Here is a 26548-nt window from a genome sequence, read left to right on the forward strand (position 1 = left end):
TGCCAGACCGGCGGCGGCCGTGTCCATCACTGGATGGCCAGTGCGCCGTTCCCGGGCCGCCACTCCACCACGCCGCTTCCGCGGAGCCCGCCGGCAGGGCGAGCCCGGGGAAGCCATGCGCCCCCAGCCCACACCCCTTGGCTCCCGGCCCCGGCAGGAATTATTAAGTGTGCCCCTGCGGAGCATGTGCTGAGGCTGGCCACGGGAATGTGGGCAGATCTGACATACAAGCCACAGCAGCCAGGCTGTAATTTCCAAACAGGCCCTGTTCGCTGTGTTTTCCAGTTAAAAATATATTAAAAAATAGGAATGTGGGGTTTGTAGCGAAGAATGTTTGTAACCGCTTCGAACGTCTGGTGTGATAATGAAAGGGTCAGTCCCCAGCTTTGAGCACGACCGATTTAGGCTCTGGTGGCTGGCACCGGCGTGGGGGCCCAGCATGGTCCAGCCAGCCTGCAAACCCACTCCCGGCCAGTGCCAGGGAAAGTGATGCTTCTGCATCAGTGGCACGGTGCCGTGCTGGGGGACGTGACCCTCCTGGTCATGCTGTCAAGAGGACATCGAAACCGCCGTCTCCTCTGGACGAAGGGAGATAGATGGAGGGAGGGCAGCGTGCCCTGAATGCGGCACGCATGTTGCAGATGGGGAATGATTCTGGACGTGTTCCCAGCCCCAAATCCCTCCACCCGCGGCGCTGCAGGCAGCGGGACAGAGGGGTGCCCCCAGGCGCTGCGAGCACCCCTGGGTGCCGTACCCTGCCCGTTGCTGCTGCCTGGTCCCGCTGCCTGGATCGAGCCCAGCTCGCTGCGCGCACGAGGTCAGGCGCCCGCCCCCCTCCGTCGGCGAGCCCCCCCGGCTCGGCTAATCGCGCGGCTCAGGGTGTGCTGCGGGGCCCGCGCCGCAGCCTTGAGGCGCTCCTGATACCGGGGCACGGCGCTTGGCCTTGTGGCCAGGTAGTCATAACACACGGGGCAACCCCCGCTCGCCGGCGCTGCACCCGGGCTGGCACGGCCGGAGCCCGCGGAGGGCTGGCGCGGGCCGTGCCGGCCGGGGTGCGCCCCTGCCACCTCGGGGGCCATCGGTCCCCTTGGCCCGGCCGTCGCAGGCGCTGCCTGCATTGTGCGGGCCATCCTGGCTGGGAGCTGGGGGCTCGCTGGGCCCTGCCGAGCCAGTGCCCCCCCGGGTCTGCGCTCTGCACCCGTGCTGCTTGCTGGGCCTTGTGCATCATGTTTACCCTGGAGACTAGTAACCAAAGAAAAACAAGCAGCCGGGGGCCAGGGCCGGAGCCGCGGCGGGGCAGCGAGTTGGCCTTAACAGGGCTCAGCTGGGGGACGTGCCGAGGCCATGGAGCAAGCAGGGAGCGGAAGCCACTGGCACCCGGGGGGGTCCCCCACCGGCCCCTTCTGGGGACACCTCCTCGTCCCTCCCATCCTCCGGGGCCATCAGGTGGCCGGTGGCTGGCACAGCACGCTCTGCTGCCTGCTGAGTCCCGGCTCTGCAGGGAAACGTTGCCGACTCCGGTTACAAACCTGCTTCCCTGTGGGGCTGCAGGGCTGCGGGGCTGCCGTTCCCGTGCCGGGCTGCCCACTCCAGGGCCACCGGCTTCCTCCGCCTCCAGTGCTGCTCAGTGCCGCTGGGAGGGCAGCGGCAGGAGGTGGCTGCTGACTCCCAGTTTCCACCCTGGCCTTTGGGAGCTGCGGCCAGAGCTGGACCCTTCCCGGAGACGTGGGCAGTGGGGGCCCTGCACCTGCTGAGCCACGCGCCGGCCCAGCACAGCCGGCCCCCGGGCACTCCCGGCAGGGTGAGGGTAGCAGTGGAGCCCGGGTCCCGGCTGGGTTGGAGCGAGGGGGTGGGCAGTGCCCTGCGCCTGCCGCCCCTTGGGGTGCACAGCCTGCCGCGGCGCCTGGGCCCTCCCAGGGACCCCTTGCCGGTGGGAAAGGTGGGGGCAGTGGGCAGCAGCACCCCGGGCCGGGTGGCTCTGCGGGGGACTCTCCCACCCTCCCGGGGCATTGACCCGTGCAGTGCTATCTAGTACACTTTGCTCACTGCACCACCGTGCCCGGCTTTCCTGGGAGCTGCTGTTTGCTTTTCTCTAAATTATGACTCCAGCTTGTGCCTTTGATCTGGGCTGTGTCGGGCCACTTGTTGCCAGCCCCTCTGCTGCCTTTGAAGTGCAGTTGCCTTTCTGTCTTCGGACACTGCTTTTGCAACCTCAGGAATAACCCTGGCCCCGTGGGACGGAGACATCCAGGGCAAGACATGAGCATCCTAGTGGTGGGTAAAGTGCTCAGCATCCCTCCTCCTTCCTGGGACATGGTGATGGGGACCTGGTGATGGGCCAGTGTAGCTTGTAGCTTGGAGGCAGGGCAAAGAGGCATTGAACCATGTGTTTGCCCAGTGGCAAACAATCCCGGTGATGCTAGCAGGGCGCTTGGACCAGAGCATCACTCCCTCCTGTGGCAGTGGGCAGGGACACAGGAGGTCTTGCACAGAAGTTGGCCCTGGAGCACCACAGAGCAGGGATGGGGGGATATGAGGGGCTGACCCTGCTGCTTGACCATGGAGGAGAAGCGGGTGTGCTCCCTGCACAGCACAGCCCCTACTGCCATGGCTCGTGGCTGCCCCTTGCCCTCGCTTGCCCTAGGAACTGCGGGGAGCAGGGGCAGCTGGCCCTGTGCTCCCATCCCGGTGCCTGCCCCAGAGCAGGGTCTGAGTCCGACCCCGCTTGGCTGTGGGGACAGAGGTGGCGGGACTGGCTGAGTGCCTCGAGACGGAGGAGTTCAGGGCAGAGCCAGGCGTGGGCTCTGGGGCTGGCAGAGGGGCAGGCAGGGGGTGTCCCTGCAGGGACCGGGGTCTCTTCCCTCCTGCTGCCCTGTCCTTCCCCACTGTGCCTGGGTGGCTTGGGCCAGGGTACCAGCCTGGCTTCTAGCCCCTGGTCGCCATGCCCAGAAGCAGTTGTCCCCCCCAGTGGCATGTGTGCCCTTCAGCTGAGGGGCCCTCCATGCCCCTGCCAACAGAGCGGGGGATGCGCTCCAGCCCGCCCCAGGCAGGAGGGCTGAGACCAGTCAAACCACGCTGGCATCAGCTCTGCCTTCCCTCCCCATCCCGGCATGGAGCACCGAGGGGGTCTCGGCGTGCCCTTTCTACCACTGGGAAGCCGGGCCCAGGCTTTGGACTCTGGCCTTGAGTGGGTCTGAGTGTCCCCACTCTCCCTGGCCCGGAGAGGAACTGGCCTTATCTGTTACACTTTGTTCTCCTGCTGTCTGGGTGTGGAGCAGAGCAGAGATCAGTGTACAGACCTTTGACATACACACACACACACACACACACACACACACACACACAACCAACCACACACGTGCATGCACATATAACCATGCTCACCTACACACACGTACAGCCACCCATGCACATGCACGCATACACTCACCTACCCATATGCACGGCCACTTGTGCACATGCATGTGTACAGCAGCACGCTTGCCCCCGCACAGCCACACTCTCCAGCGCACACATGCATTTTCACATCCCTGCACAAGCACCCTCTTCTGTCACTCTCCAGCCCCCATTGCTGCCTGCCCTGCCTGTGCTCCCACCTGGACTGGCTGTGTCCTCTGGGTGATGGGAGAGGCTGAGCCGAGCTGGGGTGAGTGTTTGTTTTCTGGCCGTGCGTTGCATTAGGCTCCCGGCAGCGCATGACGCTGGCCCAGCCTGGCAGCCTCCCCGTCGCAGGAACCAATGCCCCCTGCGCATGCCGGCATGGCCCGCCACGGCCAGACCATCAGGGTGAGAGCAGCATCACGCAGCATCCCGCTGTCACGCAGCCCCGGCAGGGGGCATGGGCAGGAGGAGGGGGCTTTCCCCATGTCAGACCTGGCTCTGGAAAGACGCAAGCCGAATGCCTGCAGGGAGCCTGGAGCTGCTCTGACTGCCCGGGAGCTGGGCTGCAGATCCGGGCATCCCTCCTGCCTCCGCGGCATTGTCCACCGATCCCGCCTCCCTGCCGGGAAGCTGCAAGCTCCCCTGGGCCCTGTGCTGGGGCGGCCGATGGGCCAACACGGGGCCACCAAGGATGGAGGGGGCTTGTGCTGCCCACGTAGACATCACCGGAGGTGGCTGTGCAGGCGGGGGCTCCCCATCCCCGTCTCATGTCCAGGGTCCTGCCCCTGCCAGAGGTTTGCTGTCCTTATCGGCGAGCCGTGGCCTCTGCGCTGCTGCCGCAGGGGAAGCCGCAGCCCTTCCCGTGCGATCTTATCTGCAGCGTTTCATGAATGGCTCACAACCCGCCGCAGCCCCGGCCCCGGCCTCTGCAACCCTCTGCTGAATGGGAAGGCAGCCGCGGGCCGGAGCAGGTGTGAGGGTGCGTGTGCACGGGCGCGCGCGCCTGCCTGTGTGTGTGCGCAGCTGGGGAGGAGCAGCATCCTGCCAAGTGCCAGCGCTGGCCAGCCCCGCGCGCTGTGCAGCGTGCCGGCGGGGCTGGCTGCGGGGTGCTGGGCAGGAGCCCTGCGTGTGCCTTGGCCCGGCCGCCCTGGGGGGAAGCAGAGGGTGCCCGACCAGCGGTGCCTCCAGGGACGGCAAAAGGGTGCTAAGCACCTTCTCTGCTGCCTGGCACTCATTGCTGCCTCGCGGCAGGGTGGCCCAGCAGCAATTTGCTTTCCAGCTGTGAATCTGGAGGGTGCCGTTGTCATGCACATCGCAGCCGTTGGTCCCTGCAGGCATGTGGTGCTGTTCCCAAAGAGAGGTCATTTTGGAGAGGGTGGGAATTTCCCACACTGGTGCTGGTGGGTTGATGGTACCTCTGGTCTCTCCCGCAGAGTCTGCCCCAGATCTGCAGTGCGGGAGATGGGCAGGCGTTCGCCTCCACCCTGCGGCAGCTCTACGTGGCAGTGACGCAGCAAGAGGTCAAGCAGGCACGGAAACGGCACCCTTCGGGTGAGGAGCTCCTCGACTGTGCAGTGGGGAAGGTGTGAAACACCCCCTCTCCCAGCGGTTGGGCCCCCATACCAGGGAATGGGAGGGAGGACCTGGGTGCAGCTCATCCCGTGCAAGTCTCCCTCTATCCTTTTCCTCCCAAGGGCTGAGCTGCCCCATCCAGGACTAGTTTCTCACATGGGTTTGAGCAGTGCTATGTGCCCCCTCTTCCTGGCCTTGCTTCCCTTAATCCTGATTTGCTTCTCCTGCCTCTGGGACCAGGGGATGCTGAGGATCCAGCGCCTGCTGGAGAAACCCCAGGGCACCCAGACCCGCCGCCTCAGACCCAGGAGGATGAAACAGCCCCTTCCAGCGAGGGAGCCACGGTGAGCACAGCACCAGAAACACCCTCTCCGTACCAGTGGCAGGATGGGGCTTCCCAGGCTGGCAGGGAGACGGAGCAGCCTGTTCCCGCTGTCCTTGGTGCCCTGGCTGTGGCCTTCCTGCACCGCCCTTCTCTCCTTGCATCCCAGCCCGGTGCCCCTCTGGGGCAGGTTGAGGTCTCAGCTTGGTGCCTAGCCTGTCCTACCCTGTGCACACTGGCTGGGCAGTGTGTGGGCATGTTGCACACGTGTGTGTTGTTTGCAGCCCACCGAGGGGGGGGGGGGGGGGGAATCACCGCTTGCACATGCACATCCACCCTGCGTGAGCCCCCACGGGGGACTGATGCTGCCTCCCCTTCGCTTCCAGCTGGCCTCCTCCCCAGTTCAGAAGCTCCGGCTGCCCGTGGCCAAGGCCAAGCAGAAGAAGGCGAAGGGGCTGTTCAGCTGAAAGGTCGCTGCCACCCACCTCGAGTGTCCCTGCTCCCCCAGCATCTGAGAGAGGTTGTGCAGAGCACCCACATGTCCTCTGCCCTCTGCCTCCTCTCCCGCCTCTCCCAGTGGGCTCTGCCCAGGGCAATCTCCCATCCCAAGCTGGTGCAGCAATGGGCTGTGCCAGGGAGATGGGGTGTTTCTATCCTTTGCCAGTATCTCAGGAATCTCTTTTTTGCCTCTTTTCTGGTGCAGAGCTTGCCTCATGCCCAGCCTGTCCCACAGTGGAGCCAGCGCTGGACCTGCGGGGAGCTGGTGGCATGTTGCTGGGTGAATGCAGGGCAGCCAGTGCTCTCACAGGGCTGTGGGTTTTGGCTGGACGACCACCCACCCTGCTTTTGGGTCGGTTTGCAATAAAAGGCTGTGTGTGGGTGAGGTTCACTCTTCTCCTGCTTTGTCCCACCTGGACCCACAGTTTTGGGAGAGGGATGCAGCTCCTGGTGCAGCTGGGTCCCCCGGTGCAGGTGGGTCCCTCAGGGCTGGTCCTGCTGTGGCTGTGCATGGAGGGCAGCCCCAGGTCCTGGGAGCAGAGCACGCTGGGGAGGCTGGAGCCCAGTTTTCCCATGTCCAACACTGGGGACACACTGTTTGCTGTTGCCTGGAGCCAGGTGTAGCCCTACTTGTTGGCAAAAGCAGCCTGACCATGCTGAAGGCTATGCCCTCCATGTATAGATAGCTCCCTGAGGGCTAGGGGGCAGGTGATAGGGGGTTAATCCGTTTTCTAGCCTCCAAGGGGCAAAGGCTGACCAAGCCACTAATGCACTGAAAGCTCCCAGGCCCTGGAGCAAGTTACAGATGCTCCCTGGACACAGTGCACCACATTTGTCCCTCCACACCTCCTCCATCCGTCCATCCATCCGTCCATCCATCCATTATCCCTCGCTCTCCTCTTCCTGCCCTTGTGTCCATGTCCCTTCTCTGGGGCAGGGACCCCACTTCTGTGCCCAAGCCGGATCCTAAAAGAGCAGCCAGGGCCTGGCAATGCTGCCTCAGGCAGGCTGCACCGCGTGGTGCCACTCTGCAGGCACCGGGACCCATGGCCCTGACTGCCCTGCTCCCCGGGACTGGGCTGGCTGCGGTCATGGTGCCTGCTCTCACGGGCAGCAAGGGGGAAACAAAAACATCCGGAGCAGCCCCTGTGTCTGTGGAAGGGGAATGAAAGGGCCTTTGCTGAGCCGCGGCCAGCTAGTCCCAGAGCAAGAGCAGCCTGGTGCTTTTTATATTTCCTCTCCGAGGGAGCAGTGTGCAGGGCAGGGTGGGTGGTGGGAAGGGGAAGCCATGAGGAACTTGTACCGACAACCACCCTTGCCCTAGCTGGCTTATACCCTGCCTTCCCCCATCCACTACCATCTTACGTGGTGTAAATACGTCCCGGGAGCAGCTGCCTCTGGGACAGGGGTATGTGGCATGATGGAGGCCGGTGGGAACCATACAGGGAGGCAGCGGGGATCTGTGGACAGAGCTCTGGGGCTCCCTGGGCTTTCCCAGCTGTGGTGCTTCCTCCTGGGTGGAAGTGTTGGGGCTGTGCTCCATCTCTGACTTGGATCAGCACTGCCGGGCAGCTTTGAGCCTGCCAGCCAGGCACATGCACCCCATCTGCACCCTCCTCAGCCCTCAAGAAAGGTCTTGCTATGGGGCAGGGCTGGAGCAGGTCTCTGCAGGGCTTGGCAGCTCTCTGCTCCATGTGTCTTCTTTCCTCCTGCTCCAGAGCCCCTTGGCTGTGTGCCCATGATGGAGGGCTTGTCTCTGCCACCAGGTTGTCCCCTGGTGCAACCCCAGCCCCACCCACGTGGCCTCTGTTGTCCTGGGGTGCTTGTCCTGGCCAGGGGCAGCCAGGGGGAGCTGCTTCATCCAAGCTAGATCCCCCTGCTCCCTGCAGGGCCCAGGGTTGGTGCTGCTCCCCCGTGCAAGCCATGACCTGCAGGAGGGGCTATGACCCCAGAGAGGGAATCTGGCTCCTCTGTCCCCTTTGGGGGCTGAGGGGACATCACGCAGGGGAGGACAGAGGATTCCCACCCTGCCTGTGCCCATGACTGGTGGGCTTGATGGAGGAGAGGGTGATGCAAAACAGCATCTGCACCCCAGGCTTGTCCCGGCTGCAAGCTGCACCCAGGCCATGTTTCCACCGCTCCCAGGACGCTCATCTCAGGTGGGCCAGTCCAGCCCCAGGGATGCTGTGGCACTGTTGCCCAAGAGCCCTGTCCCTCTGCAGAATGAGTACCCCTGGGGTGCCCTGCGCCCTAGGGAGCCAGTGAGCACCCCGGAGGGCTGGCGCTGGGGTAAGGACCCGCTGTAAGGACAGAGCCCGTCTCATTCACCCTGCTCCCATGCATGCTGCTGTGCTTCTGTGGGGACAAATGGAGTCCCGCAGTGGGCCTGCCCTTCTGCCACGTCCCCACAGGGAAGCAAGCATGGCAGTGGTGTGGCAAAGAGCTATAGGGCAGGCAGCGGCACCTGGGAGGGCTGGCAAGAGAAGCTGGGGACGCAGGATCAGGGATGGGGTTGGACAAAAGCAGGAGACTGAAGGCATCGGTGGGGGAAAGAGCTCTGCCGATACCTCGGCCTGGCCCACAGCCTCCTGCCAGCCCAGAGCAGGGACCCCAGACCCATATGACTCCAGCGCGGGGCCTGCCGGGGCCTCCCTCGCCCAGGTTGCTGCTGGCTCTGGGGAGTGTCACCACTCATTGTCTCGTCCTGTCCCTCGGGGGTCTCCTGCCCTGTCCCCACCCCCTCCTCCCTGGAGCCGCCTGGATTTGAGCTTCTGACACACATTAAAGGCCACAAGTTCGGCCTTGGCCTCCATAAATTTGATTCCATAAATATTAGTTTTCGCAGGGTTTAATGAAGCCGTTATGCCGGGCACGGCCCAGCACCCCGACCCGTGCCCTTAATAAGGGCTCTGTGGCCTCGATTAAAGGGACCTTTCAATCGCTGTCAAGTATTTTTAGAAAAGGAAAAGAAAAAAAAAAGAGAGAGAGAGAGGAGAAGAAGACGACCAAGCCAGTGAACTGGGAGAGGAAAATCCCAAACCCGTCTGGTGCAAAAATAGAGAAATAGCACCACCTAGACTGCATCTCCCGGCTCCGCCGGCCGCCAGCCGCCTGCTCGCCCTGCGCAGTGCCCGGCTCCCCTGCGGGCTTACGGGGCCTTTGCCAGCCCTGTGCCCCTGCCCCACTCCCCCTGCTCCCGGCAGCCTCCGGAGCCCATGGAGGTGTCTGTAGGATGCTGCTCTCCCTGTCAGGGCAGGGGCACAGGGATGCAGTTGCCTTTCCCAGTGGGGGAAACCAAGGTGCTGAGGAAGGAGGGACTTGGGCAAGGTCAGAACACAGCTAGGAATAGCATGTGGTGACCAGGTGTCCCGGTGGTGCCTAAGAGTGGCTGAATGCTGTGGGAGATGCCTTGGGATGCAGGGATGGACCCCACATCTCTCCCAGCTCCACTGGAAGGTAATTCCTCCCTGTGCCCTACTGCTGCAGGTAGCAGCAAACGCCCCTTCTCACCAGCACCCTGAGGAGAAATACCACTTGAGCAGAAATCCCTGCTTGCCCCAGGTTGGATAGATGCTGTCCCAGCCTCTAGCTCCAGGGCATGGCCACCTCCTCGCACATGCAGCCCTGGGCTGCCCTCTTATGTCTGGGGGTCCTGGCCCACTCAGCCCCACGTGCTGGTGGGCTTTGCCTGGCAGGGACACAGGGAGGGAGGCATTAGGGGAGCTGGTGCCACGAGCAGTGCTGGGTGCCTCAGCCCCCCAGGAGGGGCTGCAGAGAGCTGGGGCAGTGCTCCCAGCTGCAGAGTCACCCCTGCGACCAGCACCAGGCAGTGCTGGAGGGCAGGACATAGAGTTTTCGGAGAGGGGACATTTCCCAGCGGGGGCTGCTCTTCATCAACACTGGGCTGTTAATGAGCGGGATTGATCCTCCTGTGCCCCGCTTCCCCTGCAGGAGCTGGGCCAGCCCAGCAGGTCCCTGCTCTGCACCCAGCTGTCACCTCGTGACAGGATGCTGTCACTGCTCTATGCGGCCAGAGCCGGTGCAGGATGCCTGGCTCTTGCAGGCATAGGAACCACAGTCGCAGCCAAACCCGGACTCCTGTGTGCAGCCCCAGGCCTCTGTGGGGTGCAGACACTGTACCAGCGAGGGCAGGGCCAGGCTGCTGTCAGCCCCAGAGCTGCCGGCTGGGTGACAGACCCTTGTGACATGCATGCTGCACGCTGGCAGGCTGTAGAGGTTGTTCGGAGGTCTGGATCCCAGTCAAATTGGCAGCCATAGGGCACTTCTCCTTGGGGATGTGCTGCACACTCAAAATCAAGCACCACCCCAAATGATCCTGTTCCCCACTGCCCTCCCTCACAGCAGTGATGAGCAAGCTGAGCAGCTGGCCTCATTCCCTCAGTGGGGTCAAAGCAAATGTGCCGTGAGTACAAACCAGCCTGGAGCACCCTGCGGACCCAGCCCAGGCTCCTATTTTCCTCTGCCTGTGGTAGGCTGCACATAGAGATGTTCCCCTTCTGCAGCCCTGGAGAAGCCAGATGCAGGGATGGGGAAGGTTTATGGTGCCTGATGCTGTGGCAGGTCTCCTCTGCTCTGCCAATGCTTGTAGGATGCTCTGTTGGAAAGGTCAGCCTGCGAGATGTGGAAGTGAGATAGCCTTGGGGTGCTGGCCAGGCCCTCTTGCTCCACCCTGTGCAGGAGCAGCATGACAGCCACTCCATCCTGCACAGTAGCAGGACTTCACGGAGGCTCTGGGCATTGGTTTTGGGTGTGTGGCTACTGAGTATGAAAACCTGACAGAAATAGCTCTGGCCAGCTGAACTGTGCCTGCAGCTCCTGGTGAAAGAAGTGGTCCATGGGGGCCGCTGGGTAGCAGCATCCCAAATCCGTGAGTGCTGCTGGCTCCTCAGCCTGCATCCCTCTTGCCCTGATTTCCCAGTCCCCCTGAGGACAGCATAGCCCTGCAGCCAGAGCGGGACAGCTGGCTGGGCAGCTCCAGGGACCCAGCCTGGCACTCCCGGTGTATCCCCAGGAGCAGCCCGTGCCCTGTGCCCACCACAAGGCTAGTGAAGGGACATCCCTGAGGGCTATGTGCACAGTGATGCCCCAAAGCACTGCCTCACCTGGGAAGGTCCTAGGGAGTCAGAGGGGGTGCAGGCAGAGTCAGTGCAGGACCCCTCCCCAGGGCACAGCTGGGGGAGAAGCGGGGGGGGGGGAGGGGGGCACAGGCCCTTGCTCCTGAAATCAGGGTGTTGTATTTACTTTCCCCTTTTGGCAGCTAGAAGGGGAAGCCCATCCCAGCCCCTCATTGTTGTCTCAGCGAGTTAATCAGATGCCATAATCCTGTTGTGGAAATATCGGGCCTCCCTGGAAACAATGGGGAGCGAGAATATTGTGGTTAAATTTCAACCAGCTGCCTCCCTGCTCTGTTTGATCCCCGCCCGCAGGCCCGGGCCCCTGGCGAGCAGGCGGCGCGGCGGGGGCCGGAGCCCCGGGGGTGCCACCCTGCGCCCAGGCCGCGGCGGCGGAGCCCCCGCGGGGCGCCCCGGGGGGCGGCGGGCCGGGCCGGCTCGGGGCGGCGGCGGGGCTGCCCTCGGGGGCAGGTGGCGGAGGGCGGCCCGGCGGGGTGGGCTGCGGGGCTCGGCCGGGGGGAGGAGGCTGCGGGCGGCCCGGGGCAGGTTCCGCGGGGAGGAGGCGAGGGAGGGAGGGCGCTGGGAGGCTGGGACACGGGCAGGGTGCGGTCCTGGCGGTTCCCGGTCCCGGATCTCTTCAATTTCCCCTCTCACTCCTGCCCGGGGAGCGGAGGCAGCGGCGGCTCCGGCTCCGGCTCCAGCCCCGCCGAGCTGACCGCCAGGGCGCAAACCGCGGGGGCTCCGGCAGCGCCGAGCCCCGCGCCCCGCAACCGGCCGCTCGCCTGCCAAAACAAACGGCCCTTCGCTATTTATTGCCGCCGCCGGGGCACGGCAGCTCAGAGCGGCCCGACACCGGCGCGGCGCACCGGGCAGCCGGAGCGCACCCGCGCCGGGCAGCCGCCGCGCCCCGGCCCCGGCCTCGCCACCGGCCCCGGCGCCGGCACCTGCCCGCCGGCTGCGCGCCGCATGGGGAGCCCGGGGGCGGGCGGCGGGAGCGGCGGCCGAGCCTAGCGGCGCCCCCGGAGCCGCCGGCCCCCCGGGGCCGCCCCGGGGCCGCCGGGCGCGCCATGAAGCCGGCGCGGCTGCTGCTGCTGCTGAGCGGGTGCGCGCTGCTGCTGGCGCCGGCCGTGCGCGGCTGCGGGCCGGGCAGGGTGGTGGGCAGCCGCCGCCGCCCGCCCCGCAAGCTCATCCCGCTCGCCTACAAGCAGTTCAGCCCCAACGTGCCCGAGAAGACGCTGGGGGCCAGCGGCCGGTACGAGGGGAAGATTGCGCGCAACTCGGAGCGCTTCAAGGAGCTCACGCCCAACTACAACCCCGACATCATCTTCAAGGACGAGGAGAACACCGGCGCCGACCGCCTCATGACCCAGGTACGGCCCCGCCGCCGCCCCGCTGCTCCCCGCCGGCACCGGGCACCTGACGCCCCCGCGCCCTGCCCGCCCCGGCGCCCCGCAGGGCTGCGGAGCCGCCCCGGGGCTGCGGGAGCGCCCTGCCCCGCGCCCCGGGGAGCCGCGGCCCCGCCGGGCCTGCGCCCCGCTCCCCCGGGCGGCGCGGCCGGCGGATGTGCACCGGGGGCACCTGAGCTCCCTCCGCCGGGCGCTGCAGAGCTCTCCCCGCTCGGCCGCGCTGCGCGCTTCATCCCCGAGCGGGCAGCTCCCTGCCCCGCTGGCCCCGTCCTGCCCTGGTCCCCGGGCACTGGAGGGCAGCCGTGCCCGCTGGGGACAAGGGACACGGCGCGGCCCGCTGGGCTGGTGGGGAGGGATAGCGAGCAGTGCAGCAAGCTGGGTCCAGGAGCACCTGGCTGGTCCTCTCCCACCCTGCCCGTGCCATCCCTTAGTGCCCCCTCTTCCGTGTGCCTCTGGGTGGGATGGTGAAGGGTGCCTGGCAGGGGGCTGCCCTCGGCTTGCCCTGTTTGGGGAAGGAGACAACCTGCTGTTGCAAATGCCCTGTTGCAGCCGGCCTACAAAGTGCCCTGGGCCAGCGGGAAGGGGGGTGGAGGGGGGGACAGAGGACGGCGGCGGGGGGGTGGTGATGCTGGACGAAGGTTACTCTGTGTTTTAATATTGCCAGGAGAATGCCTGAGGGTTTCAGGAATGCAGATAAGGAGCCACACGGCCTTGCTAAGAAACCTGGCCACCAGCCTCAACACTGGGTTACAGCCTGAGGGAACTTCGGGGGGAGCTGGGGGGGGGGGCCGGGGCTGCCCTAGTGGCCACAGCACCCCCTGCTTTGGGGCTGGTGGGTGGGTGAGCATGGGACGACCATGGCTGCAGGCAGTGAGCAGGGCTCTGGCAGTGGACTCTGGCCGAAGTGTTGGTAACAACGTGAGGAAGCCGAGAAGTGGCTTAGGTGCTGGCTTGACAGCTCTATAACCCCATGTGCCCCAGCGGCAGCACCCTGAGGGCAGGGGGCCATGACCCAGGATGAGGCTCAGGCTGGGGGCTGCAGCAGAGGGGTCCGAGGCTCCCCTGTGAGGCAGCACCAATCTCGGAGTGTTGCACAAGTTGTAGTTGCTGGTCACTAGGGCCCCGGGGCTGGGCTGGAGCCTGCGTCCCCTGGGGAACTCGTGTCCAGGGATACTGAGGAAGTGGTGAGCTCGGCTGGTCCGTGCATCGGGGAAGTGGTGGCATCGCATTGCTTAGATTAGAGGCAGGAGACTGCTTCCCACCTGCACTTGCTTTTGACAGTGCTCCCACTGCCTGCCCTCACCCATCTGATGCTCCCAGTGGCACCCCAGGAGAAGGAGGGCTCTGCATCCCACCTGCCAGCCTTGCACTTCCTGCTGTCCTACAGTGTTGTTGGCAGGGGCACAAGGAAGCTCCCCGCTCTTCTTGGGACGGGGGGTACGTGCAATGCCCAAATGAGGGCTCTTACCCCAGTGAGGTCCCCAGCCCCTGCACATCCATGCACAGAGGGGTGCCCTGGGCAGCTCTGCAGGGCAGTAGTCCCCTTTGCCAAGGAGGTGGCATGACTTCTGGTTGCTCACACTCTCTCAGGGCCCTCTGGGTTTGTCCAGTGGCCCCTGGCCATGGGAGATGTCCCAAGGCATGGGGTCTCTGGCTCCACCATGCTCCTATGCAGCTGGAAGCTGGGAAAGGCCATTGACCCAACTCCCTCTCCCTTCCCGCAGTGTGCTAGCTTTTACTGCCGTTGACTCACTTCAAACCTGTTTTCTTTCCCCAAGTCCAAGGGTCTGGGTGTCCCATGCAACCGGAAGATGCCTCCTGCCTTGGGGGGGGGAGTAGTGCTGCTCTCTGCCCGCCTTCCTTTATCGTTTCATCTTCCTCAAGAATTCCAGTGTGTTTGCTCTCGCTGGTCCCACTCGGAGGTGCTGAGATAAGGCTGGAGGCAGAGCCCGCCTCACCTCTCCCCAGCAGCCTGGCCCAGGAATGTCCCCGGTCCCCTGCCCCCACGGAGTCCCAACCCCAAGCCTCTCCCTACCCCCAGCCATCCCCCCTTGCAGCCGTTGTAGGCCTAACTGGCGTGGAGACCATCCTTGTGGTGGTGAGGGATTGCTCACGGGGACCTCATACCCTCTTCTGGGGACTGGGCTCCAGTTTAGGAGAGACTTCACCTGGGTGGGAGATGCTAGTGGGCCACCTCTGCTCCTGGCCAGGCACTGAGTGTGGAGCAGCCGTGGCCAAGTACGCTCCCACCCACAACCCCAGCAGCCTCTGTGTGGAGGCTCTGGTCACACCTGAGTGTCCTGTGCACCTCCCCTGTGATGGCCCCAGGGTCCCTGCAGACTCTGGGTCCAGGCTGTCCCCTGTCTTGGAGCTGTGCCCTCCCTCCAGACTTGCTGCATTACCAAAAGGGATTTGGGTTTCTCCACAGGACAATGTCCTGCCCCCAGGCCTGGGCATGAGCACGGAGTGATGCCATGTCCATCAGTGGGAGCACATCTCCGCTCAGCCCTGCATCCCCAGGGTCTGTGCCTTGACATACTGCTCTGGACAGTCTGGCCTGTGGCTGTTGTGGGGCAGAGGGGGTCCCCAGCTCCTGTCCCCAGCTGGCTGTGCATGGGCTGAGGGAGCGACATGCCCTGCTGTGGGGCAGTGCAGAGCCACCGAGCTCAGCATGGTGCAATAGGTCCAGTCCTGCCTTTTCACATGGCCTCGGGTGTCCAGCTACCCACGACACTATAGGGACAGGCTGTGCCCCCCTCCACACACTGTCACCACACACATGCCTTTCCCCAAACTCTGCTGCGTGTCTGTCTCATGGATTTCAGCCTTGCTTTCCTCCTGGCCGGGCGCAGGAGCAGCGCTGGGGCGACTGGCACTGATGCCCCATGGGGCCTGGCTTGTGAGCCGCAACTCAGCACCATATAGCCGAGCTGAGCTCAGACATCGCATTCCCAACCCGTGCCCCATAGGTCCCCAGGGCCCCGAGTGCCTCATCGGGACGGAGGGCAGTGGTGTCACTCCCACATCTTCCCTGTCACCTACTGAGACCTGGCTCACCCCGCAGCAGGAGGGGGGGCCATCCCACGAAGGAAGGCCAGCCCCCCTCCTGCTCCCCGAGGGTGCTTTGACCCCTCTGGGCAGTGCTTGGGGGGATGGAGATGGGCTCTCCCTGCAGCATCCCAGGGGCACGGAGACAGCCCCGCGGACACGGGCCTCGGGTGCCTGCACCCCAGCCTGGCCCTGCCTGCTTCCTGCCCGTGCTCTGACACCTGCTGGCCACCAAAGGCACAGGCAGAGCCACCCGTCTCGGTAGCCCAGCGGCAAGGTGCTCCGGGGGTCTCCTGCCTGCCCCCTTGGCCTGGCTGGGCAGGGGGCAGCAGGGGGCTGCCCCAGGTGAGGTGCGTCCCTTGGGCTGGGGCATTGCGGGAGCAGAGGTGGGTCCGGCTAGGAGAGGATGGCCCTTCCCCGGGCCGGTGGCCAGAGGTGGCCCTGGCAGGGAGACAGGAGGACGAGGGCTGGGGGTCTCTTGGGCTGGGGCTATGCCAGGCAGGGTGCCCCCAGAGGCTGTCAGGGTTTGGCGGTGAGGACGGAGGGGTGTCCAGAGCAGGGTGCTCTCGTGGGAGCAGTGAGGGAAAGTCTGGAGTCCCGTCCTGGAGGAGGCCGTGCAATCCCGCTGTGCGATGCACCCAAGGGGCATCGGTGGGGCTCCCTGCCTGCCTCCGCAGGCAGACCCCTTCCCTGCCTCCTGCCCCCAATTGCCCCTTGCTGCCCTTCTCAGCAGGGATGGGGCCTTGGGAGCCTTCTTGTGCCATGTGCCGAGTGGCGCCACGCTGGTGTTTCATGAGGACAAAAGTCGCTCCCCTCCCTCCTCCTCCCCTCACTGAGGAACTGTTTATCCAACACCTTCCTGGCTTATCTCCCCGCACCCAAGGAGCTGTGGCTGGGGAGGGACAAGGGCAGGGGTGCTCCACCGCCCCATGCAGGGCAAAGGCCTGCCTGGCACTACACCTCCTGGGGCCCAGACCATGCCAAGTACACTGTGGGTTTCCTGGAGAACAGTGGGGCCAGGGGTCCCAGCACCCGCCTCCCCAGGGACAGGAGGAGGTCCTGGGGGACAGGGCAAGAGCCCACATGTTTGGAGGAGAGCCTCCCTGTAGGCAGCGCCAAGCAGCACCAGGGCCTTTCCGAGCCAGGGGTTGTTTACAGCTATCAGGTTTTATAGCCCTGTCTCGTGCTCTCCACGACTGCGTCTCAGTCCCCTGTGACCCACTTCTGGCGCTGGCTGGCGTGACGTCCTGCAGCAGGGAGTTCCACAGCGTCACTGCACACCTCATGAAAGCATCCTCCACACTGCTTGTTTTCAGCCTGCAGCCCAGTTGCTTTATTTAATATTTCCCAGGACTTGCATCATGCAGGACTATGAGTGCTCTATGCCTCTCTGTGATTTTATAGAGCTCTCTTGTACCTCTCCCCCCACCATCTCCTTTCCAGGCTGCACAGTCCTCGTCCCTTTGCATGTTTTTGTCTAGAAGCTGTTCAGCCTCTCATCATCCTGCGCTGCCTTTTCTGCGCCTTTTCTACCTCTCCTCCATCCTTTTTGCAGTGGGGGGAAAAGAACAGAACTGCAGGCTGTAGTCACAAGCCAAGCACGCAAGGGGGTTACATGGGATTGGACCAGGCTTGATCCCATCCTGAGATGTGGCTGTGGATTGAACTGCTGCTCTGGGGGAACTGGCAGCACTGGGTGGGGTTTGGAGGAGCGCAGTGTTCATACACAGATGTTCAGGCCCAGCATCAGGCCCAGGGAGTCCTGGGGTGCGGGAGACTGCAGTGGTGTATGATGAGGCAGGGTAATCGGCTTTTCCATGGCACCTCTTTGGCCACCAGACCTGGGGCTTTTGGAACTTGCTGGCATTTCTCAGCCCTGGCTTTTCAGTGGGGCGCCCACAGGAATCAGCACTGGGGGGTGGAAGAGGTGGAGGGGACTTCACCCCATAGCACCCCTTCTCCAGCGCAGTGGGGCTCCAGAGTGGGTTTGGCATTTGCCACATGAGCAGAGAACGGCTGGGACTATGAGTCTGCCCTGGTGCTATGCCCCTTGGGGTTCAGGACCAGCCTGAGGGGAGATGCTAGCAAGGGTGTGCTGAGGGCTGGGCAGGTTGTTTCACTTGTGCTGGTGAGCAGTGCCCCGCACCCAGTGCCTTCCTGGGGGTGCACAGGGCTGGGGGCTCTGAGAGCCCGCAGGGTGCCCAGCTCCAAAGGGCAGGCGAGAGCTGGGGCAGAGGTACCCAGGCTGGAGATGGGGCACAGGGAACCCCTGTGCTGGGGACCTAGGAGGGGACCTGGGACAGCAGCAGGGTCTTGGCTCCTGCAACCCCCTCATGTGAGCTGGAGCCTCTTGGGCAGCGCTAGTGCAGGGGAGTTGTCCTGGGAGCCAAGAGGGCTTTTCATCCTGGGCTGTCCTGGAGGAGGCTGTGCATCCTGACGGGCTCCTCGGTGAGCTGGAAAGTGGGGGAGAGATGGGGAAGGAGATGGTTAACTTATTGGGATGCAAGTGCTTGGGAGATGCTGAGTCAAACACGGGGGTGCTGAGCATCACTGTGGAGCATCCGGAGGGCACAGGATGGACAAAGCATTTTGGGTGCTCAGATCTGGGGCAACACAGGGGCCCTTTCTCTGCTGAGCCAGTCCCCAAAGGGTCTGGGGACCAGAAGATGGGGGCTGGGCTGGAGGAAGGACTTGGGAATGCGGCAGGAGTGAGAGACATATCCGTGTGTGACCGAGCAAGGGGCTGGCAGGGGCTGGACGGAGGTGGTATGATGCACCTCAGGAAGGCAGGCATCCTGCCATCCATGGGTTGTCCTGCTGGCTGCTCGTCACACTGTTCTCTGTTCCTCAGCTTTGTGGAAGTGTGGTGGGATACAACGCACAAACCAGGCTGCTAAATTGCCCCCACTCCCCAAAAAGCTTTTACTGACTCTGCCTCTCTGCCCCACAGCGCTGCAAGGACCGCTTGAACTCCCTCGCTATTTCCGTCATGAACCAGTGGCCGGGGGTGAAGCTGCGGGTGACGGAGGGCTGGGACGAGGACGGGCACCACTCGGAGGAGTCACTGCATTATGAGGGCCGAGCCGTGGACATCACGACCTCGGACCGGGACCGGAACAAATACGGCATGCTGGCTCGCCTGGCCGTGGAGGCTGGTTTCGACTGGGTCTACTACGAGTCCAAGGCACACATCCACTGCTCCGTCAAGTCAGGTAAGGCCAGGAGGGGCGGCAAGCGGGGCAGGGGGCCAGCCGCCCTGGCGCGGTGTGCCCAGGGAGCCCGGCGGGCTGGGTGCAGTACTCCCAGCGGGGTGCTGGCCCTCGCGGCCTGATTTCCCTATCTGGGGCAGGCAGTCGCAGTGGGGAGGGAGTCATATGTCTAGGAATAGCAGTGCCATGGGGCAAATTCTCCCGTCCTCTCCCACAGACCCATATCCAGAGCCAACCTCTCTACCCACCTACTTTTCCCACCCCACCTCTGCCCTCTTTTCCCCCGTCCTGTCCCCCCAGTCTGTCCATGGCATCTGTCTCCACTGCTCCTGCCCTTGCAGTCCCTTAGTCCCCAGCCGCCCACACACAGCCCCGTCCAGCCCTGCCCTCCTCCGCCGCAGGCTGCTCTTGAGCTCCCACTGCCAGAGCAGTGTCCGTCCAGCCCTGACGGTCCAGGGTCTCCTGCGGCTGTTGGGGCGCTGTGCACCGGGGACAGGCAGGGCCGGGGCAGAGCGCCCCAGAATCAGCTCTCTGCTCGGCAGCGCCTTCTGCAGAGGGGAGCTGAGCTGGGGGAGCAGAGCCGGAGTGGGGAGCTGGGGGCAGCAGGAGCCGTGGGCTGGGCTGGTGGAGGCTGGACTAGAGCGAGGGGTGCTGGTCCTGCTGACTCCCCCCACACGGTGCTGTGAGGGGTGAGCACTGCTCTCAGCCCTGGCCCGCAGCCGTGCCATGCTGTGCGGGTGCCGCACTGCTGGTGCCGGTGCCAGGGACCTCCCCGGCCAGGGCAGAGGCTGTGCCTGGCTGTGAACTCGGACAGTCCCGGCTGCCATAGCCAAGGGCCCTGCACAGTTCCCAGGGCCTGCCCGGACCCCTCTGGGCTGCAAAGGCAGCAGTGAGGGCCCAGGTGTCCGGGCAGCCATGCTGGCTGTGTGCGGTAGAGGGCAGCAGTGGCACATGCACGGCACATGTGCGCGCAGGGACACACGTGTGCAGAGGCAGAGACACGCCAGGAGAGGGCCATGAACACGCAGAGACACGCCAGGAGAGTGCCACGCGTATGCATGGACACGTGTGCATGCACAGACACACCAGGAGATGGGTGTATTTTCACACAGACATGTGTATGCACCCTCAGACACACGCCAGGGCGTGCTGGTACATGGACATGCACGCGCACCCAGAAAGTTACGCTGAGAGAGGGCTGTGGCTGCACACAGACGTGAGTGCAGGACCATGCCTGCGCACAGAGGACACATGTGCGTGCACACACACACACCGGGAGAGGGTTGCACACAGATGCGCACACGCATGCACACAGAGATGCACACTGTCCCGTGCAGCGATGGGTTGTGCGCTTGCATGCGTGCCGCTGGGGCTGCACGGAGGTGTTTCGGGGTGGAGAGACCAGAGGAGCTGCAGTGGCCGGGTGGCGCCGGGGTCGGTGCACCGGTGCTGCCCCGCGTCTCTTGCCTCCGTGCGCTGCGGATAGTGCCCGGGCTCCGTTCCCACCGCCCTCTGCCTGTCCTACCGCCTTAGCCCGCAGTCAGCGGCCTGACGCCCCCAGACGCCAGCCTGGGCCCCCGCGCTGACCCGGTCCCCTGTGCCGATGCCAGGACGGGCACAACTCCGGCCCGCGATGGACGTGGGGCGACCGCGCCACAGAGAGGGAGCGACGCGCCCCCGAAGAAGAGGGACAAAGCCATGGGCGAAGGACCAGGGCTCCCGTGCCCCGGGGCGCCTTGTGGGGCTGGCCAGAGGAGTGGGGCCAGGCCCCAAAGCAAGGAGCAAGACCCCGGTGCCTTGGGGCTGGCCAGAGGAGTGGGGCTGCGCCCCCGGAGAAGCACCAAGGCTCTTGAATCCTGGGCCACCCCCCTGGACTGACTGAAGAGAGCTGCCGCGTCCCAGACTGCAGACCGGCTCCCGAGGCCCTGGAGGGCTTCGTGAGGCTGGCCAGGGCTCAGTCATCCGCAGCGGCTTTCCCATGGCTCTGGCACCCCATACTTACCCTGTGGCCACGGGGAGCCGGGGGGTGCGTGGCGAAGGCTGGAAGGGGCTGTGGGGCACATCTCCTAGTCCCCCCAGAGCTGTCTACAGAGGGCAGCCGGGCTGCCCCTGCCTCTTAGTAAATGGCTTTTATTTTTGTACGGATGGCCACGTGGCCTGTTGTATGTATTGCGTCTCCTCGGTTCCCCCTGCACCCGTGCACCCCTTTATGCCCGGTGCCTGTGCCCCTGCTTCTGCCGGGTGCCCCTTCACCCTCCTGCCAGCCCTTCCCCATGGCTCTGCCACCCGCCAGGGGATGTGGGTGCAGGATTTGGGACCTGCCCTCCAGGGCAGGGATGGGGCTGACACTGCACCTCGTCTGAGCAATAAAACAATTCTGTCCTGAAGCTGGATGCTTCTCTTCATGGGGCCTGGGGCTGGGATTTGGCTCTGCCCGAAACTGGGGAGGAATGGGGGGCAGTGCGATCCTCTGACCCTTCTTCTGCAGCCCTGCTTTTTGGGGGGAGTCCCAGTAGGGGGGAGGCTGTGACTCGGGTGGGGGAGTCGGGAGAGGAGCCGTGGGGAGGGCTGGGGCCATGCAGGGCTGGGAGCAGGGAGCCTGGACAAGCAGAGATGCCCCTGGCAGGAGATGGGAGATCATCAGATAGGTCCTAGGCCAGGGGAGGCTGAGATTCAGGGGAGCCAGGGCTCCCGTGGGAGCTGAGTGCCGTTCTTTGGGAAGACAGGGTTCCCCGCTAGTGCTGAGCGAGCCTTTGGGTGCCAGCGCCTGGCTGGATGTGGGGGCACCAGGTGACTTGCCTGCATGCTTTCACCTGGGGCCGGGGCAGGACTGCTGTGCCACCGTCCCAGGGGACAGGCCCCGGAGTGCTTGGGTGCTTTATCTTGTGGCCACTGCTGGCAAAGCCCTGACCTGGGGGCTGGTGGCTTGTGCCTGGTGATGGCCGTGGGCCGCAGCACACCCCTGCGGCTCAGAGAGGGCTTTGGCTGGCAGCAGCGCTCCAGGGAGCGCTGGGGCGAGCAGGCAGTGAGCAGCAGGCAGCGGGGGCTGCAGCAGCACCGAGTGGGATGTGTGTGCTGGGGGCGCGCTGCACCCTCAGCTGTTCTTTGCAGCATCCTGCCCTGTGACGCCGCAGTCCCCGCGCCGCAGAGGACGAGGAGGCAGGTCCCCACGTGCCTGGGCATATGGAGAGCGAGCCGGCACTTTGCTCCCCTCAGCCACTGTGGGCTTGGGGCTCTGCCCCCCCTCCTGCGAGTGTCGGGTGCCTCCCGTCGCCGTCTTGTGTATTTGCCCTGCACTTTGCACTGGGGAAGAGGCTTCGGCTGTGACCTGCTCCTGGTGCCGGCTTTCAGGGCCTGGCAGTCCCTGGGGCTCGGCCCAGCAGCGGGGAGCGGGCGCTGCCGTGAACGGCGCTACCGGGAGGGATGGACCCCCGAGGGCCACCCCCCAGCACCACCGCGGCTGGGGGCGCGGGGTGCCCCGGGAGGCTGTGCTGAACCCGTGACTGGTGGGGTGTGTAGCAGAGCCGTGCACGTCGGTGATGCCAGAGCAGGGTTATTCCCTGTTTCTCCAGCCTGGGGCGGGCAAAGACCGGCAGCACAGGGTGGAGGGGTCTCCATGCGTCTTGGTGGGGGATGCTGGGGCTCTTGCAGCCCGCTAACCCTCCTCTCCTCTCTCTCCCCACGCAGAGCACTCGGCCGCGGCGAAGACGGGGGGCTGCTTCCCAGGGCGGGCGCTGGCGACACTGGAAAACGGTGCCCGGACGCCGCTGTGGGCCCTGCGCCCGGGCCAGCGGGTGCTGGCGATGGATGGGGCGGGCCGGCCCACCTACAGTGACTTCCTGGCCTTCCTGGACAAGCAGCCGCGCGCCCTCACCACCTTCCACGTCATCGAGACGCGGGAGCCACCGCGGCGCCTGGCCCTGACACCCACCCACCTGCTCTTCGTGGCTGAGAACGCCACGGCACCCGCTGCCCGCTTCCGCCCCACCTTCGCCAGCCGCGTGCGCCCGGGACACTTCGTGCTGGTGGCCGCCGGCGCAGCCGGCTTGCAGCCCGCCGAGGTGGTGGGCGTGCGGAGCCGGACCGACGTGGGGGCCTACGCCCCGCTGACGCGCCACGGGACCCTGGTGGTGGACGACGTGGTGGCCTCGTGCTTCGCCCTGGTGCAGGAGCAACATCTGGCACAGCTGGCCTTCTGGCCGCTCCGGCTCTACCACAGCCTGGTGGGGTGGCCCGGGGCGCAGGCGGACGGCGTGCACTGGTACTCGGGGCTGCTCTACCGCCTGGGCAGGCTGCTGCTGCCCCCTGACAGCTTCCACCCGCTGGGGACGGCGCAGGTGGAGAGCTGAGGGTGGACGGCGGTGGGAGCCCGCGGTGCTGGCGGCGGCGGTGGCCGCTGGGCGGCTCACTGGGTGCCCGGGTGGCGGGGTCAGCGCGCCACGGGGCTGAGCAGCCGCCGGAGCAGCTGCCCACCTGCTCTGCCTGCTCGGGGCTGGGGGGCCGCCCTGTCTGTCTCGGGGCTGGGGGCTGCGCGGCACGAGGGGCCCCCACGGACTTGGGGGTGCCTCCAGCTGGATCCACATGCTGCTATTTGTGTGTGTGTGTGTGTGTGTGTGTGTGTGTGTGCGTGATGTGCGTGTGTGCGTGATGTGCGTGTGTGTGTGCAGAACTAGCTAACGACTGAGGTCTGAGAGCCGAGGGGGAGTGCGGCCGGTGGCGGGGAGGCAGCGGAGGAGAGCGGATCCCTTGCTGCCGGGAGCTCCCGGGGGGTCCGGCTGCCCTGGCAGCTGCAGCCTGCCTGAACGCAGTGGCGAGGGTTTGGGAGAGGAGCCCCGGGGCCCTTTGCTGGCCAGCCAGGGCGTGAGGGAGCACGATGCCATTCCCCACCCTGGGACGCGGCAGCCGGAAGGAGAGTGATGCAGGTGCTGGGACCAAGCCCGGAGAGCGGGTGCAGAAGCCAGCCCCTGGTCTGCCTGGGGTGCCTGGGACGGGCAGGGCCGGAGGGGCTGGCACGGCTCTGGCACGAGGCCCGTGGCTCGGTGGTGCTGGTGCCTGTGGAAGGAGAGTGGTGAGGCTGGGAAGCGGGACCCCGAGCTCTGCCCTGCTGCCCAAAGCCAGCCCAGAGCGAGCCCGTGAGGCTGGGATGTAGCCACCCTGCCGGGTGTACCCCTGGGGGGGGGGCCCAACAGCATGGGAAGGAGGCTGCTCCGGGAGGTGGCAAAGAGCGAATTCCCACTGCTCTCCTCACCAGGGTGCCCTGGCTGACACGAGGGGGTTGCTGACCCCAGGGAGGGTGGGCATGCAGGCGGGAAGGTGCAAGTGTCACTGTGGGGAGCAGGAATGGGGAGACCTAGGGATGCGACCCCAGCCCGCTGGAGCCAGGGGAGGGAAAGGCAGCTGGGGAGAATGTGCTTCCTCCCTTGCCTTCGCTGCATCAGGCCCTGAGATGGCTCAGCCCCAAATCTGCTCCCTGTGCACCCCAAAGCTAATAGAAACTCCCCAGACGCTGGACCAGGGCCCTGCCTGGCCTGACCTACCCTGTCCCGGCCCCCCAAACCCTCAGGGTAACTCATTGCTGCTCACCGGCTCCCAGGGCCAACGGGGGTCCCAACAGAGCTGCAGCCGCGGCCCCCCACAGCAAACCCTAGTTAGAGCCTCAGCCTCCCCTGGCTCCGCATTAGCAGAGGCAGGGGGCTGTGACCCACGTCCCCCCTGCAGCATCACGTGTCTTTATTTATTTATCTGCTCTTTGTATGTACCATAGCCAGGAGGCATCGTGGGCGCGTGCAGGGTAAGATGGGAGCGGGTGGGATGGGGAAGATGTTCATTTGGGGGGGGGGGGAGGGATTTTTCTTTTTTTTAAAGAAAAGCAGAAATTATTTAAAGATTATTTTAAAGCACAGTTTTTACAGTGATTGTTGTCCACAGAAAGAGTGTGAGCGCAGTCGAGGACAGGTGTATTTTTTGTCTCTTCACTGGATGTATCTTTCCTGGTCGGGGACACGGCCCAATAAATCTATCTTCTCCCAGGTGGGCGCTCTGAGCTCTGGTGTGCGGGCAGCCTGGACCTGGGGGGGGAAATACCTTCCGCCTCCTGCCCCCAGCCCAGGGCAGGGTGCCCATGGAGGGGGTCCCCAGGGTGCAGCCATAGGCCTGGACATTTTTCGCTGGAGGGCTGAAAGCCCTCCTCGATGCTGCTTCGCTGCCTGGGAGCTGCTGCATGGTCTGGGCAGGCAAAGCACCCTCCGGCAGCGACCGGCGCTGCAGGCACCGGGACGCAAAGGCTGCCCGCCTCCCTGGAAAAGCCCCAGAGTGTTTTGGCAGTGCTTTTTCTGCCATCGCCTCAATGCACAAGGCGCTGGGGTGTCCTGCCTGGCTGAAATGCTACTCCTGGCATCAGCACCCGCTGTCCAAGCAGAGGGAGCTGGGCCAGCACCTCCCGTGGCTGCCATAAAGCAGAGGGTAGGCAGGGATTGGGGGGCACATAGTGCCCGTCAGAAACTGGGAAGGCAGGGTGGGAGAGCGTCTTGCTCTTCTCTAGGGGCAGGATTTGGCCACCCCAATGCCAGCCACCACTAAGGGACAGATCTTCCTCCCCACTCTTCCAAGCCCCGTGGAGGTAGCCAGCCCCCCAGCAGTCTGCGCAGGGGCCTATGTGGGACTTGTGCCACCAAGCTGTGCACCAGCACCACCTGGAAATGAGGGCAATAGGGACTGGACACGGGAATGACAGCCACCAAGAGGCTGCTGGTGACCGCAGCCAGGTCCCTGCAGGCTGGTGCTGCCCAGCGTGTCTGCCGTCCTAGCTCACCACCCCAGCTCCCTGCAGGTTGGGACACCCTTCCCCACCCTCTTCATCATCACAACACCCACTAACTCAGTGCTCCCAGCTAAGATGGACCCCCCCTACCCTGCACATTGGGTTTCCAGTGCCACATCAGCCAAGTGCTAGCCGCCGCTGGGTCTGTCCCCCCACCCACTCCACCTCCCTGTCTGTGTGTCCTGTGCTCTGGGGGGAGGCCACCAGCCAGCACCCCACACAGCCCCCCACCATACGTGTCCTGCTCCACGCACCCCTGTTTGCACCCCTGCTCCGTCTCCAACTGTCCTGCCCCAGTCTCCCACCTTTCCGGAGGACTGGGATTGGGGTACCCCCCCAGGGCCTTTCCCTAGACCCCACAGCACAGCGAGTGCGGAGCAACCCAGCAGCAGGTTGTCAGTGAGGGCCTTCGTCACCATGGCTAATTTAAGGGCTCTGTGAGGCGGCTTGGCTAATTTAATTAGGTTCTTATTACAGGGAAGGACAAATTGGTCCCTGGGGGGGGCGTGGGGTCAGGCCTTGGAGAGGCACTTTGTGGAGTGAAATTTGAATCAGGCTGCCGCTGCAGCCAGGGGAGCCCGAGGCATGGGCTCCCGTCAAGAGGGGATGCTCTGGCCGTGCCCTGACAGTTTGGGGCCTGCCCCCTCGCAGCTCAGCGGCACCCCAGCTGCTGGGGCTGCGGGGCGCAGAGGAGAGCAGGGCGCTGCTGGCCCTCCGGAAATCCCAGCCCCAGTGGCCCTGCGGGGCCACCAGGCAGTGGGAAGAAGCTGTGCCCTTTGGGGCTGCCCCATGGTGCTGTGAGGTGCCCTGTCTCCAGGCCTAGGTTTTTGGGGTGTCACTGGGCATGGGGCAATGGGTCTTTGCCCCATTAGAAGGTTGCTGCAGGTCACGGGGGGGCTGTTTTGGGGCATAAGCAGGGCAAGGGGGGGTCCTGGCTCTGGGCCAGCCCCAGGGCAGTGGGAGGGAGTGAGGAACTCATAAAAGAGCTTCTGGGGTCTCTCCCCTCCTGAAGCCCCCTTGGATCCCCCATAGCCCCATAAACCCCATAGCCGGGATAGTGAGGACAAAATGATGCCCAGGTGACAGACAGGGCTCATGGGGGGCTCTTGCTTCCCAGTGTTACCAAAGGCCCGATTTCGGTGACACCAGGACGGGGGTCC

The 26548-nt window shown here is 64.9% G+C and overlaps 2 protein-coding genes across 4 annotated transcripts in view; both read left to right on the forward strand.

Moving 5' to 3' along the window:
- Window positions 1-6058, forward strand: part of NHEJ1 (non-homologous end joining factor 1) — a 51708-nt gene extending 45650 nt beyond the window's left edge. The window contains exons 6-9 of one of the 3 annotated variants that reach the window (XR_010884496.1): window positions 4815-4932; window positions 5194-5297; window positions 5662-5795; window positions 5979-6058. Coding sequence is in view for 2 of the 3 variants with exons in the window: in XM_067298566.1 (XP_067154667.1) it covers window positions 4815-4932; window positions 5194-5297; window positions 5662-5742 (303 nt within the window). In the remaining variant the exon portion in view is untranslated. Of the gene's footprint in view, window positions 1-4814; window positions 4933-5193; window positions 5298-5661; window positions 5825-5978 lie in introns of those variants that run through there. The other 2 variants (XM_067298566.1, XM_067298565.1) reach the window with 2 other exon arrangements.
- Window positions 6059-11957: 5899 nt separating this feature from the next.
- Window positions 11958-24382, forward strand: IHH (Indian hedgehog signaling molecule). The gene is made up of 3 exons (XM_067299185.1): window positions 11958-12275; window positions 18310-18571; window positions 22256-24382. Exons 1-3 carry the CDS (start codon window positions 11973-11975, stop codon window positions 22915-22917), a joined length of 1227 nt encoding a protein of 408 aa, XP_067155286.1. The 5' UTR covers window positions 11958-11972; the 3' UTR covers window positions 22918-24382.
- The last annotated feature ends 2166 nt before the right edge of the window (window positions 24383-26548 follow it).

The sequence above is a fragment of the Apteryx mantelli genome, chromosome 6 (genome assembly GCF_036417845.1).
Source record: "Apteryx mantelli isolate bAptMan1 chromosome 6, bAptMan1.hap1, whole genome shotgun sequence".
In the NCBI taxonomy this organism is placed as follows: Eukaryota; Metazoa; Chordata; class Aves; order Apterygiformes; family Apterygidae; genus Apteryx; species Apteryx mantelli.